The 14,049-nt window shown below is 45.7% G+C and overlaps 1 protein-coding gene across 12 annotated transcripts in view; it reads left to right on the top strand.

The window, feature by feature from the left end:
- CSPG5 (chondroitin sulfate proteoglycan 5) overlaps positions 1-14,049 on the top strand; it is a 113,109-nt gene that overhangs the window by 86,132 nt on the left and 12,928 nt on the right. For 3 of the 12 annotated variants that reach the window (XM_075588156.1, XM_075588154.1, XM_075588155.1), the window contains exon 5: positions 4,824-4,867. The exons of 5 other annotated variants lie outside the window; for them this stretch is intronic. In XM_075588156.1, coding sequence (XP_075444271.1) covers positions 4,824-4,862 — 39 coding nt within the window. In that variant the 3' untranslated portion in view covers positions 4,863-4,867. Of the gene's footprint in view, positions 1-3,325; positions 3,494-4,823; positions 4,868-12,870; positions 12,922-14,049 lie in introns of all 12 variants that reach the window. 4 more of the 12 variants (XR_012799377.1, XR_012799376.1, XM_075588158.1 and 1 more) reach the window with 2 other exon arrangements.

Below are 14,049 nucleotides of genomic sequence, written 5' to 3'. Positions count from 1 at the left end.
TAACCGCTCCCTATAACTCCTCCTCTAACTGATCCTATAACCGCTCCCTATAACTCCTCCTCTAACAGTTCCTATAACCGCTCCCTATAACTCCTCCTCTAACTGATCCTATAACCGCTCACAACAACTCCTCCACTAACAGCTCCTATAACTCCTCCACTAACAGCTCCTATAACTCCTCCCCTAACTGATCCTATAACCGCTCCCTATAACTCCTCCCCTAACTGATCCTATAACCGCTCCCTATAACTCCTCCTCTAACTGATCCTATAACCCCTCCTCTAACTGATCCTATAACCGCTCACAACAACTCCTCCACTAACTGCTCCTATAACTCCTCCCCTAACTGATCCTATAACCGCTCCCTATAACTCCTCCCCTAACTGATCCTATAACCGCTCCCTATAACTCCTCCCCTAACTGATCCTATAACCGCTCCCTACAACTCCTCCCCTAACTGATCCTATAACCGCTCCCTACAACTCCTCCCCTAACTGACCCTACAACTCCTCCCCTAACTGATCCTATAACCGCTCCCTATAACTCCTCCCCTAACTGATCCTATAACCGCTCCCTATAACTCCTCCCCTAACTGATCCTATAACCGCTCCCTACAACTCCTCCCCTAACTGATCCTATAACCGCTCCCTACAACTCCTCCCCTAACTGATCCTATAACCGCTCCCTACAACTCCTCCCCTAATTGATCCTATAACCGCTCCCTACAACTCCTCCCCTATCTGATCCTATAACCGCTCCCTATAACTCCTCCCCTAACTGATCCTATAACCACTCCCTATAACACCTCCTCTAACTGATCCTATAACCGCTCACAATAACTCCTCTAACTGATCCTATAACCGCTCCCTATAATAGCTACCCTAACTGCTCCTACAACCACTCCCTATAACTCCTCCTCTAACTGATCCTATAACCGCTCCCTATAACTCCTCCCCTAACTGATCCTATAACTTCTCCCTATAACTCCTCCTCTAACTGATCCTATAACCGCTCCCTATAACTCCTCCTCTAACTGATCCTATAACTTCTCCCTATAACTCCTCCTCTAACTGATCCTATAACCGCTCACAACAACTCCTCCACTAACTGCTCCTATAACTCCTCCCCTAACTGATCCTATAACCGCTCCCTATAACTCCTCCCCTAACTGATCCTATAACCGCTCCCTATAACTCCTCCCCTAACTGATCCTATAACCGCTCCCTATAACTCCTCCCCTAACTGATCCTATAACCGCTCCCTATAACTCCTCCCCTAACTGCTTCTATAACCGCTCCCTATAACTCCTCCCCTAACTGATCCTATAACCGCTCCCTATAACTCCTCCCCTAACTGCTTCTATAACCGCTCCCTATAACTCCTCCCCTAACTGCTTCTATAACCGCTCCCTATAACTCCTCCCCTAACTGCTTCTATAACTGCTCCCTATAACTCCTCCCCTAACTGCTTCTATAACCGCTCCCTATAACTCCTCCCCTAACTGCTTCTATAACCGCTCCCTATAACTCCTCCCCTAACTGATCCTATAACCGCTCCCTATAACTCCTCCCCTAACTGCTTCTATAACCGCTCCCTATAACTCCTCCCCTAACTGCTTCTATAACTGCTCCCTATAACTCCTCCCCTAACTGCTTCTATAACCGCTCCCTATAACTCCTCCCCTAACTGCTTCTATAACTGCTCCCTATAACTCCTCCCCTAACTGCTTCTATAACCGCTCCCTATAACTCCTCCCCTAACTGCTTCTATAACTGCTCCCTATAACTCCTCCCCTAACTGCTTCTATAACCGCTCCCTATAACTCCTCCCCTAACTGCTTCTATAACTGCTCCCTATAACTCCTCCCCTAACTGCTCCTATAACTCCTCCCCTAACTGCTTCTATAACCGCTCCCTATAACTCCTCCCCTAACTGCTTCTATAACTGCTCCCTATAACTGCTCCCTATATCTCCTCCCCTAACTGCTCCTATAACTGCTCCCTATAACTCCTCCCAACTGGTCCCTATAGCTCCTCTCCTAACTGCTTCTATAACTCCTCCCATAAGTCCCCCCCTAACTTCTCCTGTAACTGCTCCTATAACTCCTCCCCTAACTGCTCCTACAATCGCTCCCTATAACTCCTCCCCTAACTGCTCCTACAACCGCTCCCTATAACTCCTCCCCTAACTGCTCCTACAACCGCTCCCTATAACTCCTCCCCTAACTGCTCCTACAACCGCTCCCTATAACTCCTCCCCTAACTGTTCCTATAACCGCTCCCTATAACTCCTTCCCTAACTGCTCCTATAACCGCTCCCTATAACTCCTCCCCTAACTGATCCTATAACCGCTCCCTATAACTCCTCCCCTAACTGATCCTATAACCGCTCCCTATAACTCCTCCCCTAACTGACCCTACAACTCCTCCCCTAACTGCTCCTATAACCGCTCCCTATAACTCCTCCCCTAACTGCTCCTATAACCGCTCCCTATAACTCCTCCTCTAACTGGTCCTATAACCACGCCCTATAACTCCTCCTCTAACTGCTCCTATAACCGCTCCCTATAACTCCTCCCCTAACTGCTTCTATAACCGCTCCCTATAATCCCTCTCCTACCTGTTCCTATAACCACATCCTGGATCCCATCCCCTAGCTGCTCCTTCAATAACTTGATGGATGTAAGAGAAAATAAAGTTATTGCAATAGGACCGCGTCATGAAATTAAGGCTCATCTTAAAATGATAAGACTTTATAGGGGACCTTTGATACATAGAATAGGTTGTTTTTTCCCCCTCAAGATAAAAATAAGTCTAAAGACTAAAATGAGTGAAAGTTTGGGTTCTTGGACAAACAATGGGTGTTTAATAAGGCTACAATGTATTTTAAATAATTGACTTTAATCAAATGAAGTACAATGCATTATATATTTTGTCATGGTATTGGTTACACTGCACGTATTAAAGAGGCTGCAGTATATTGAGATTCCTCACTAATCTCTGGGGCACAAACCAGCCTCTTCCTTGGGAGCCTCTGTGAAGAGGAGGTGGGCAACAGGGATTTATTTTTTTAGGAGAAGGAAAAAGACAGATAAGTAAATAATCTCAGCCTCTCTCATTTGTGGTGTATTACACTTGGCAACACGTAGCAAAGATGCCGGAAACTGTTGTATGGATAACAGAATGTAATGAAGCAGCAGTGCTAGATCATTCATTTGTCCTGCTTTTACAGTGTTTTTCTATCTATCTACACCAAATTCTTATTATAATTTGCATATTTCATGACATTTGTTTGCAAATTTGACTTAATCACAAATTATTTACAGATCGTAGAACAGAAGAGACTCGTAATGCATTCGGCAGAAATAATTATCTTATCCGCCTTGACTTCCTCTCAGGAATCATTCATAGATTTGCACAGAATTGTTACAGAAGGGCTTTGACCTAATGTTCAGGAGGCAGGGAGTTGTATACAGAGGAAAATGTCATTTAAGGTATCGTATTCATAAACGTACCGACATTATTTTGAAAAGACATATATTTCATATAGTAATAATCTTCATTTTTTTTTTATGACGAGACCTGTGGAAATCGAAAGTCGGGTCAATAAAAGGTAGAATCTAGAGAGCTTTCTGCAAAATTATGTAGTTATCTGCAAAAATAATCTAGAGCTATCTGCAAGATAACCTAGGGCAGTGGTTCCCGACTTTTTTTTACATTGTGCACCCCCCTTAGAAAGCATTTGTTCCACGAACCTCTAATTAATAAATCTTATTGCCGACTCATCAGACTATCGCTAACAAGACCGTGTGACCGATCCCAGGCGGTATAGTGTCCTGAGCTCAGGGGGGGGCGAACCCACGCTTAATAATGCCCCAAACTGCACCTCAGTGTATTGCTGTCACTCACTGCGGAAACTTCCAAAGTCACGCCCCACAATGCCTTGTCGCTGTGGATGCAAAGCATTGTGGGTAGCAATGGCGAACCCCTGTTTGGGAATTACTGAGAAAATAGATGTGCCATTACATTAGGGAGATCAAAACCTTACAGGTAACCACACAAACAGATAACCACCAGAACACCCCCTGACATTCTGCACTCCACTGGGAATCCATGACATATATAGTATTGTATTTATACTATTAGTACGGCGGCAGATGCACTCTGAACCTGCCCTCCCGCAGTACTGTAGCAGCTAGTTTTACTTTCTGCTCAGTGTTGCCGCTGATGTTAATGCTTCTAAGTGTGTATATGTCCCTCTGTTTTCCTCTCTCCCTCTTGTTGCCTTGTCCTGGGTCTCTCACAGGCAGTGCGAGCTGCCCTCTCATCACTGTGTACGTCACTCTATGTGTGTAAGGAGTCGCTGACCTGTGAATGAAGAACTAGATGAGGACTCCAGCACCCATCTGGCAAGATAGTCACAAACATATTGATGCCAGATAAGGACCACTTAGAAAAGGTCCACACAGCCTGCCAATTGTCCCATGTACCGAAACCTCAGACACCATTTGCTTGCAGGGCTTGTTCCATATATACTGTATGATCCCCCCATGTCCCTCCCCAGTAGCTATTCATTCTTTTGATGAGCTGCTGAGGGGTTTCCCTTAGATACACACGTGAAGTTGTATGTAAAAGAAGTGCAGAATTAAACCTGAAATAAGACGAGGGAGGGATCCATCTTTTCATGGAGGTAGACATCTTGGGCTTGTGATGTCAGTGATGTCCCCGAATGTATCAGGGGGGGCTTTACATGCAATAAGATGCGTTACTAATGACTCCGGCTTCTGCTTCTCCTGGAAACAAATGTGTAATTTTTCTCTCAAGCTGCCATCTAAAGCATCAGGACCCGATGCAGTGGTGTAGCTAGGGTAAGATCATATTTATTAAGGGCCGATGCTCCATGTGGAAGACACCTCCTCATCCCATTCAAGTTCAATGGGTCACACAGGTCCATGTTTACTAAGCGGTGTTACTCCGCAAGACACCTTGGGACTGATTTACAGAGGCCTAACGACGGTGGGCGTTGCGGCGCAAACTCATTACGTTGGCTGCTTCCCGGCTTGTGAACAGAAGACCCACATTTAGAATTGGCCACAAAAATAGGCGTGAAAAGGAGAGTTAGGGCGGGGGGGTCGTTAACATAACGCAGGGGGCTCAACTCCAGTCCTCAAGCCCACCTCCTCCCCCTCCAACAGGTCAGGTTTTCAGGATATCCCAGCTTCGGCACAGGTGGCTCAATCAGTCCCTGCTTCAGCACAGGTGGCTCAATAAGTCCCAGCTTCAGCACAGGTGGCTCAATCAGAGGCTCAGTCGATGCCACCTGAGCTGAAGCTGGGATATCCTGAAAACCTGACCTGTTGGGGGATTGAGCACTGGAGATGGGCCCCCCTGACATACTGTAACTTGGGATGTGCAACGCTATCCAAAATAATTCACATTTTTTGTTACAAATTGGATTCCGGGCAAAAACGTCTTGCCGAACATTAAAGGGCTAAAAGTGTATCGGGGATCACAGACTTTCGCCACCGATTCACTGTCTCGCCAACAAATTGCGAAGTGATGCGTCAAGCATTTACTGTTTTCTTTACTGTGCCAGCTGCTTCTTTCCTACTGGTTCTCCTGCTCGCTGACGTGAGAGGGGACAAACGGACACCACTGCCAAGTGCCAAGTATACCATCTAAGGCTGCGCTTATAGTGACGGCGACGCCGCAGCAAAACAAATGTATGGCGTGACGGCTCGGTCGCGATCGCTGGAAGACAAGTCAATTTCATTTTTCCAGCGACCGTAACGTCGCTGTCGCTGCCGACAGCACTAAGCGTTTATAGTGACGGCGACGCGACTGCGACGCTGACGTCACGCTGCGGTCGCTGGAAAAATCACATTGAAGTGACTTCCAGCGATCGTGACCGAGCCGTTCACGCCGTCGCGTCTCTTCTACTACAAGCGCACGCGACGGCGTCAATAAATAAATTTTAAACGCGACGCCGCTGCGCTGTTGCCGGCACTATAAGCGCAGCCGTTAGAGGTACAGGAGGGGCCCCAAGTGGTGGCAAGATGTGGAATATGTTGGCACTTTATAAATAATAATGACCGCGTCTCTCTTCCCTTCCACCGCCTTCCTGTTTATCTTTCAGCGCTCCTCTCTTCACACGACCCTAGCTTTGTTTTGCTTGCCCCCTCCAGATGTAAGTATCTCACGAAGCAGGGGGTCCCCGGAGATGAAACGAACGCGGTTCAGCTCCGGAGACCCCCTTCTTCCCACTGAGGGGGGAGAGAGAGGATATTTTAAAAAAATTTTTTTTTAAAGGAAATGGTTCTTTAACTAGTTCCTATCTCCTCATGCAGCTGTGAGCAAAAAGGATTGCAGTGCACCTCAGCACGTTTTTCTTTGCGAAATTGGGAAAACCCCAATTAAAATAAGTGGCACCAGATTTCTCAAAGAAAAGGTATTTTACTGAAAGCAACGGAAGTTTATCCTTTGAATGTGGTGCAATTGTTTTGCAGTTCTTGAATCTGTCTCGTTTTGCCCCCGGGAGACAAATTAAATCAGCAATATTGCATTCCCCTTGTTTGTATATGTGAGGCACGTGACAATGTATAATTCTACAGTCTTACCTACGCTGGCAAGCGTTTGGTACTCCTGTTACACATCTGTAACAATCCTGATTGTGTGCCTAACATAATGGCTGCTTTTCAGTTTCGATCAATCCTTCAGTCAGTGTAACTCAGCAGCTACAATGTATCCTGATATTACTAAGGTAACATTGTCTACTGTTACAGTTTGCAGCTCAAACTGCTGGGAAATTTGGCAACAAATCACAAACAGGAAAGTTCTACAAAGATCTTGCACTGCTGGGGAGGTGGGCTAAACCCTGCTGTAGAAATCAAGGACGCTTTAAAACTAATTAAAAATGGCATTATGGATTTGGATTAAAAAAAAAAAAAAACAGTCACTTTTACCTAATACTGCAGAACTGATTTATTAAAAATAAAGATAAGATTTCACATGTTTTTCTGCTTTAAATAACCTTCATGGGCCATTGTATTACCGCACATGCAAGACGTGACTCCTCACCATCTTGTTTTCTATAAACACTTTCTCTGACATAGGTTGATACAGTGGCAATAAGACTAGGGTGACCCGGAAAAAAAACCGCCGACTGCGCATGCGCAAAGAGTCCTTGTCGACCACGCATGCGCGATGGGCACGTCCCGGCTGCTCGTGTGCATGCGCAATCGGCACCTGCCAACTGTGAGTGCGTGAACGCCGTTTGTCTGCCGCTCATGCGCATACGTCATCGGAGCTTGTCGATTGCGCATGCGCACGGACAGCCGGGAAGTGCCGACTGTGCGGTCGGCAAGCGCTCTTTGCGCATGCACAGTTGACGCTCACCAGTGGCACAGAAAACCAGGACAGAGCCCCCCCCAAAAAACGGGACTTTCTGGTCACCCTAAATAAGATACACGTTCTAGAGAACCCTCTTGGCATTCCTATAAGCCCTTTGCTTCCAAATGGCCAGTTCTGGGGGTTGATAACGTCTGGGTCAATATTTTCTATTTTCATATGTCAATATATATGGGGGGAGGGTAAAAATATTATTTCAGACAGGGTTGCCACCACTCCGGGTTTCACGAGACTACGTATCTCCGGGCTACGGGTTTACCCAGTAGACATCCAGGTGGTGACAAACCTGGGCAGGCGGGCAGTGGCGGCGGCAACGTCTCCCGGTATTTTCCCCCCTGCAAATACTGGCAATATGGCTGTGCGGCGGCAAATGGTGCTGCGTTGCCATGCCAACGGGAACGCCACATGACGGGACAGCTTTACATGACGCCCGTTGCCATGAGAACGAGACGCAGCGTGATGTCACGACGTCATGCGGCACCACGTTGTCATGGCAACTTGACGCCGCATGATGTCCTGACGCCGCATAGTGTCCCATTGTCATGGCAACGGGGCGTCATTTGACGCAGAGCAGCCATTTTAAAGTGAGTTGCAGGGGGAAGATGACAGGAGGACGCCAGGAGGAAGTGCTTTTTTTTGTCTTTTTTAAACATCTCCGGGTTGGCCTTCAGTTGAAGATGGCAACTCTGATTTCAGCCCATAAACCTATCCCCAGGCCTCTCCTATATGTCTATCTTTTTGATGGAAGCAGTCATTTTCTAGAGGAATTCCGATATATAGGCAGTCAGGTGGTAGCAATAAATCATATATTTTATTTATTCTTTTCCTTACAAAATCCTAAACTAAGACTGTAGTGACGCATGCCTCATTCCATTGGAAGAAACCGTTTCCATATCTTTTCTGCCTGTAAATATTTGCAGCACAATGTTAAATAAAACCTCTGCGGTTGTAACATGCTGAAAAGAAATAAAAGAATCCACAAATGGAGCATAAAAAAAAGCAGTTTTGAGGGAGGCCTTTAAAAGTCTCCTCTTTCCTCAGAATGAAACAGCGCAGTGTGTTATTCCCCTGTCTTCCCGGAAACCTGAATAAGTGCCCAGCGTGCCTGACTCTGGAGAGGGCACTGGCAGTGTGTTCAGAGATGCTCAGTGGACCGTTTTTTCATGTTCAGGCTCATTGGTTGCTAGGCAACAGGAGCCAGGCTTGATGGTGGAGAGTAGGCCTCGGGATAACGATTACTATTTGAGTGAACTGACTGGGCTTAATAGGCAGACCTTTTTTTTTTATTTTTAATGAGCTTAACCTTTTGTTTTTTGTTATGCTAAAGAATTTTTCAAAATGAGCTGTAGTAAAGAAGCAATCCCTGCTGGTTGATTTTTTTTTTCCCTTTTCTATTCATTTTATAATATACTATATCTCTATATTATGTAAGCTGTGGTGTCCCCTGGATCTGGTTCCCAGTATATTTAGCTCCCAAAAGCTAATAACCTCACAAAAGCTCATTTGCTGCTCCGGGGGAAATACAGTATGGCCGCCGGGTCTTGCTCATTCAGGCAGACCGGTATAAAGCCGCAATGTCATTGGAATACAACGCAGTGACCTTCTCTTGGGCAGCTCTGGGCATTTCCAGATGCAGTGGTGGTGGGAGTGTTTGGGTTCAGTGGCGTAAATACACTTTAAGTGGCCCCCGTGCAAAAAAATGCCCCCTAAATAATCATTTAAAAAAAAATAGTTTCCACAGGGGACTCCGTGCCAGCGGCCTGGCAGGTAACACACTCATCACCTTGCTTAGCACAACCGGGGGGGGGGGGGGGGTCTGGATGGGTGTTCACTGAAGTTCCTGGATCCTCTGTGTCCAGGAGTAGAGGGTCTGTTGTCCGGTTGTCTTGATATCGGCACAGCCCATGTGCTCAAGACATCGTCTCCTTTGTCAGCACAGTTGTGAATGTGCTAAGGAGTCTCTCCAAGCAGTTTCCCACAGGAGGCTTTTCTACAGCTCTGATTAGCCAGGTGGAGACTGGTTAATTGTCTTTAGCTGCAATTAACCAGCTCCCTGCTGGATTCCTCAGACCACGAAAGGCTTTGTAATTCCCTGTTGCACTACCCCAAAGACCGCAGAGATGTCCACCTCCAAGGACTTAAATTAGTGATATTTGGGGGCCAAAAACTACAATTTCAATGGAACAATACTGATTTTCAATGAAACCCATTTGAAATAATTTGGTGCCATTAAATAAGTGAGGTGCAGACGAGTGCCGAGCCTGGGAGTACAGTAGACTAGACGGCTTTGTTTGTCTTTTCCTTACATCTCTATAATCCCTTTAACTACAGACTGTATGATAGAGTTTAATGATTCGAGCATCATTTTCACTAGGTTGTAATGGAAAACGCTAGAAGAGACATGGCGGCCTTTTAGCAGCCGGGTCAGATAGTAGAGAATAAAGGCACGCACTCCAGTTTCACCCCTGAAGAAGAACAATAAAGCGTGGATGAAATGGAAAGGTTTAGAAAGAGTTTGTGAGAGAACGGGGCACTAGGTACACGGTTGTCCTGTTGACTGTGGGGAGAGGAAGACGATGGGGTCTGGCTTAGATAGTAATAAGAGGTGCTTCATTTTGGGCGTATCGGTTGTCGGGCAACTAAGGACCATCCAGTATTATATGGACCGTGGCAGTAACGATCATTGGCTACATAGCTTTTTATAAGAAATTAGGGCCATATTTACCAAGCAGTGTTATTCCATTCCAGCGCTAAAAAAACACCACATGGTCCATTCAGGTGAATGAGCCATAAAGGACTATATTTATTCAGCAGGGTTACTTCAAAAAAAGTTGGAAGCTGCTTCACTGCCCAACCCCCTTTAATAGACTGTATTTATTAAGCGTTGCTGGAGTATGGAGTAGCACACCTTAGTAAATATGGCCCATCAAGTCTGAAACCAACGCACCAAGCCACTAAATATATTATTATCTCTTTAGACTTGCTTTACTTTCCGCCTCTTCACCCACGGATGGCTATAGGCGACTTCCACTGAAAAGTTTTCTTTAAAAAGACCCAGGGGAGTTGTTTAGCAGGATATACCCACGGGGATATATATGTGCATTCACAATTGTATCTTGAAGTGTTAAAGGGGAGCGCTGTAGTTTTTCTCCACTTAGTTCTATTCCCACGGGGACACCAGGCCCAAGGGTCGACAGAGCCCATTTTGTTAGAAACGAGGGGCGCCACGTGAAGGCAGGGTTGTCAATTGATAATGAGAGGCTCTATATTCACATCAATTATCCTTGCCCCCCTCTCTTTAGACACAACCTATCAGTATGTCTGTCCTGGGACCTCTTCTCTTTTTTCTGTACACACTCTCTCTAGGTGACCTTATAACATCTTTTGGGTTTAATTATCTCCTCTATGCTGACGACACACAAATATACTTTTCAACACCTGATCTTACACCTGCTATACAGACCAAAGTTTCTGAATGTCTCTCTGCTATATCATCCTGGATGGCCCTCGGCCGCCTAAAACTCAACATGGCTAAAACAGAGCTCCTCATACTTCCTCCCAAACCTGGCCCTACTACCTCCTTCCACATTACTGTTGGAACTACGATCATTCACACAGTAGCCCAAGCACGCTGCCTAGGGGTCACACTCGACTCCTCTCTCACATTCGCCCCTCACATTCAAAACATTTCTAAAACCTGTCGCTTTTTCCTCCGCAATATAACAAAGATACGCCCTTTCCTCTGTTGCTCGACTGCTAAAACTCTGACTCAGGCCTCATTCTCTCCCGTCTTGATTACTGTAACCTCCTGCTGTCCGGCCTTCCTGCCTCTCACCTGTCTCTCCTACAATCTATCCTAAACGCTGCTGCCAGAATCACTCCACTCTTTCCTAGATCTGTCTCAGCATCTCCCCTCATGAAATCCCTCTCCTGGCTTCAGATCAAATCCTGCATCTCACACTCCATTCTTCTCCTCACTTTTAAAGCTTTACACTCTTCTGCCCCTCCCTATATCTCAGCCCTAATTTCTCGTTATGCACCATCCAGACTCTTGCGTTCTTCTCAAGGATGTCTTCTTTCTACCCCCTTCGTATCTAAAGCCCTCTCCCGCCTTAAACCTTTTTCACAGACTGCCCCACACCTCTGGAATGCCCTTCCCCTCAGTACCTGACTTGCACCCTCTCTATCCACCTTTAAGACCCACCTTAAGACACACTTACTTAAAGAGGCATATGAATTGCAGTGTGGATATTCTGAACACATGATACATAAGCTTGGCCCCCTGCAGATGCACTTACCAGAACTCCCTCCTACTGTCTCTGTACGTTCTCCTACCTACCAATTAGACTGTAAGCCCCTCGGGGCAGGGACTCCTCCTCCTTAATGTTACTTTTATGTCTAAAGCACTTATTCCCATGATCTGTTATTTATATTATCTGTTATTTATTTGATTACCACATGTATTACTACTGTGAAGCGCTATGTACATAAATGGCGCTATATAAATAAAGACATACAATACAATACCCAGCATGCATTACTATATCCCCGATGACCACAGCAGTACATGTCATCAGAAGCAGCCATGAAAAGCGTGAGATTTCAGAGCTAAAGTAAATGGTGCCTTTGATATACTACACATGGTTGATAGAGTAGAACAGGCCGAGGCCTGAAGCCAGCTCTCATTCATTGCCCCAGGAACACAATTGTAACATATCCTCACATGGGCCCAGGTGGTTCCTCTGTTTGTTAAACATATCCCTACATAGGCCCACACGGCTGATACGTTTATAAGCAAATACCCAAATGGTTTCTGTGTTGGCCAAACTGAGTTGGTAAAGCGGTTGTTTAGGATACACTGACCACCTACACCAGGGGTGGCCAACTCCGGGTCCTCAAGGGTCACAAACAATTCAGGTTTGCAGGATCTCTCTGCTTCAGAACAGGTGGCTGAAAAGATAGTGTGAGAGAGAGAGAGAGAGAGAGAGAGAGAGAGAGAATATATATATATACCTGAGAGATATACCCGTCTTTCTCCTCTTATTTCCCACCTTCTCGCTCTCTACACCTCTGGCCTGTACAAGGCTTAGCAAAACTCTGAACTGTCACATGGTTTGCAAACCCCTGCAAACGTTTCTCACATCCCCACCTCTGACCAGGGACAATGACCAAATATCTGGCGCTGAAACTAGACGGCGCACGATTTCATCGCATCTAATTAACAAGCCAAGGGATCTTTTTTTTTTTTGCCCATCACCAGTGTGAGAAAAAAAAAGAATCTCAAGAGCAGATAAGGCGCCGTTATCTCGTCTCCTTCCGCTATGCAACGCTTCTTATATTACTCTTCTCTTGCTGGACCTCCCTCACTTTAGCGCTCATAGCTTAGTCTGTAACCGCCGGCCTTCTCCAAATGTGACGCTGTACCTTGTGTTTACAAACTCTTTTTTTCCCCCATTGACTGCAGTAATTACTCGTAACCGACGAGACAAAAATAAATAAAAATCTCATTTACCAAGTAAGTACGTGGGGTCGCTACTTGCATTGCTGTGTGTGATGAGGGGGTTACATTTGCATGCAGAATATTACAGCGGGAGCTGGATCCATCGTTCCATCCGTTGGGATATTCTGTGCTGCCATTGAATCCGGAACTCTGTAATATTCTCATGCTTGGATTGAATTGGATTATGTTGTGTTGCCTGGAGGAACAATGTCGTGCTGCATCTGTATCGAGTAAGGGGGTGGTGTAGCGGCTAGAGTTTCTGTTCTTGGACTCACAAAATGATGGCTGTTAACCGGTTTGAGTTTTCAACGAGAAATAGAAGTCATGTTTTCTCGAGTTATGTCCCGTCTACCAATAGACAAAGAGGCCCCAGCACACGTCCAATATGACAAATTATTTAGTTACCTGCTATATGTTTTTTTCTTCTCTTAACTATTAAAAGTCATTTCAAGTCTGAAACCAGGTCAAGATTAGATCATTCTACTAATTCACAAATAAGTTCCCTCTACACCAGAGGGGCTCAACTTCAGTCCTCAAGACCCCTACAGGTCAGGTTTTAAGGATATCCCACCGAAAGCACAGATGGCTCAATCTGATTGAGCCACCTGGGCTGAAGCAAAGACTGATTGAGCCGCCTATGCTGAAGCAGGGACTGATTGAGCCACCTGTGCTGAAGCTGGGAGCTGAAGATGAAGCTGGGATATCCTGAAAATCTGACCTGTTGGGGGCATCTTGAAGACCAGAGTCGAGCACCCCTAGTCTACACATATCTACAGTCTATATTGACTGCCCTTACATGAATACGTATATTCATACCGTTCAGCGTAACACAGAATATTATGATGCACACTTATCTTGAGGAGGACACCCTCATTTTCATGATGTCTGCCCTTAGTAGACATGCCCTTATGACTCCCATTGGCCTTTAAATGATTAACACTTTAACGATGCACCTTGCAGTGAAACACTGCTACATCTTCTTGTAGTACTGTAGCACCCCGTATACTGTAGGCCTGCCTGTATTATTATAAATGGCTTCTATTTCTTGCAAGGGAAATACAGCCTTTTCTGCCTATTCTTTTAGTGTAAATAATAATACTAGTAAAAATAACAACGCAACAAAAAGAGCCTGCTGAGCTACTG

The sequence above is a fragment of the Ascaphus truei genome, chromosome 2 (assembly GCF_040206685.1).
Source record: "Ascaphus truei isolate aAscTru1 chromosome 2, aAscTru1.hap1, whole genome shotgun sequence".
NCBI classification, from domain to species: Eukaryota; Metazoa; Chordata; class Amphibia; order Anura; family Ascaphidae; genus Ascaphus; species Ascaphus truei.
The sequence above is the reverse complement of the archived record's forward strand: the minus strand, read 5'-3'. Positions and strand labels throughout refer to the sequence as shown.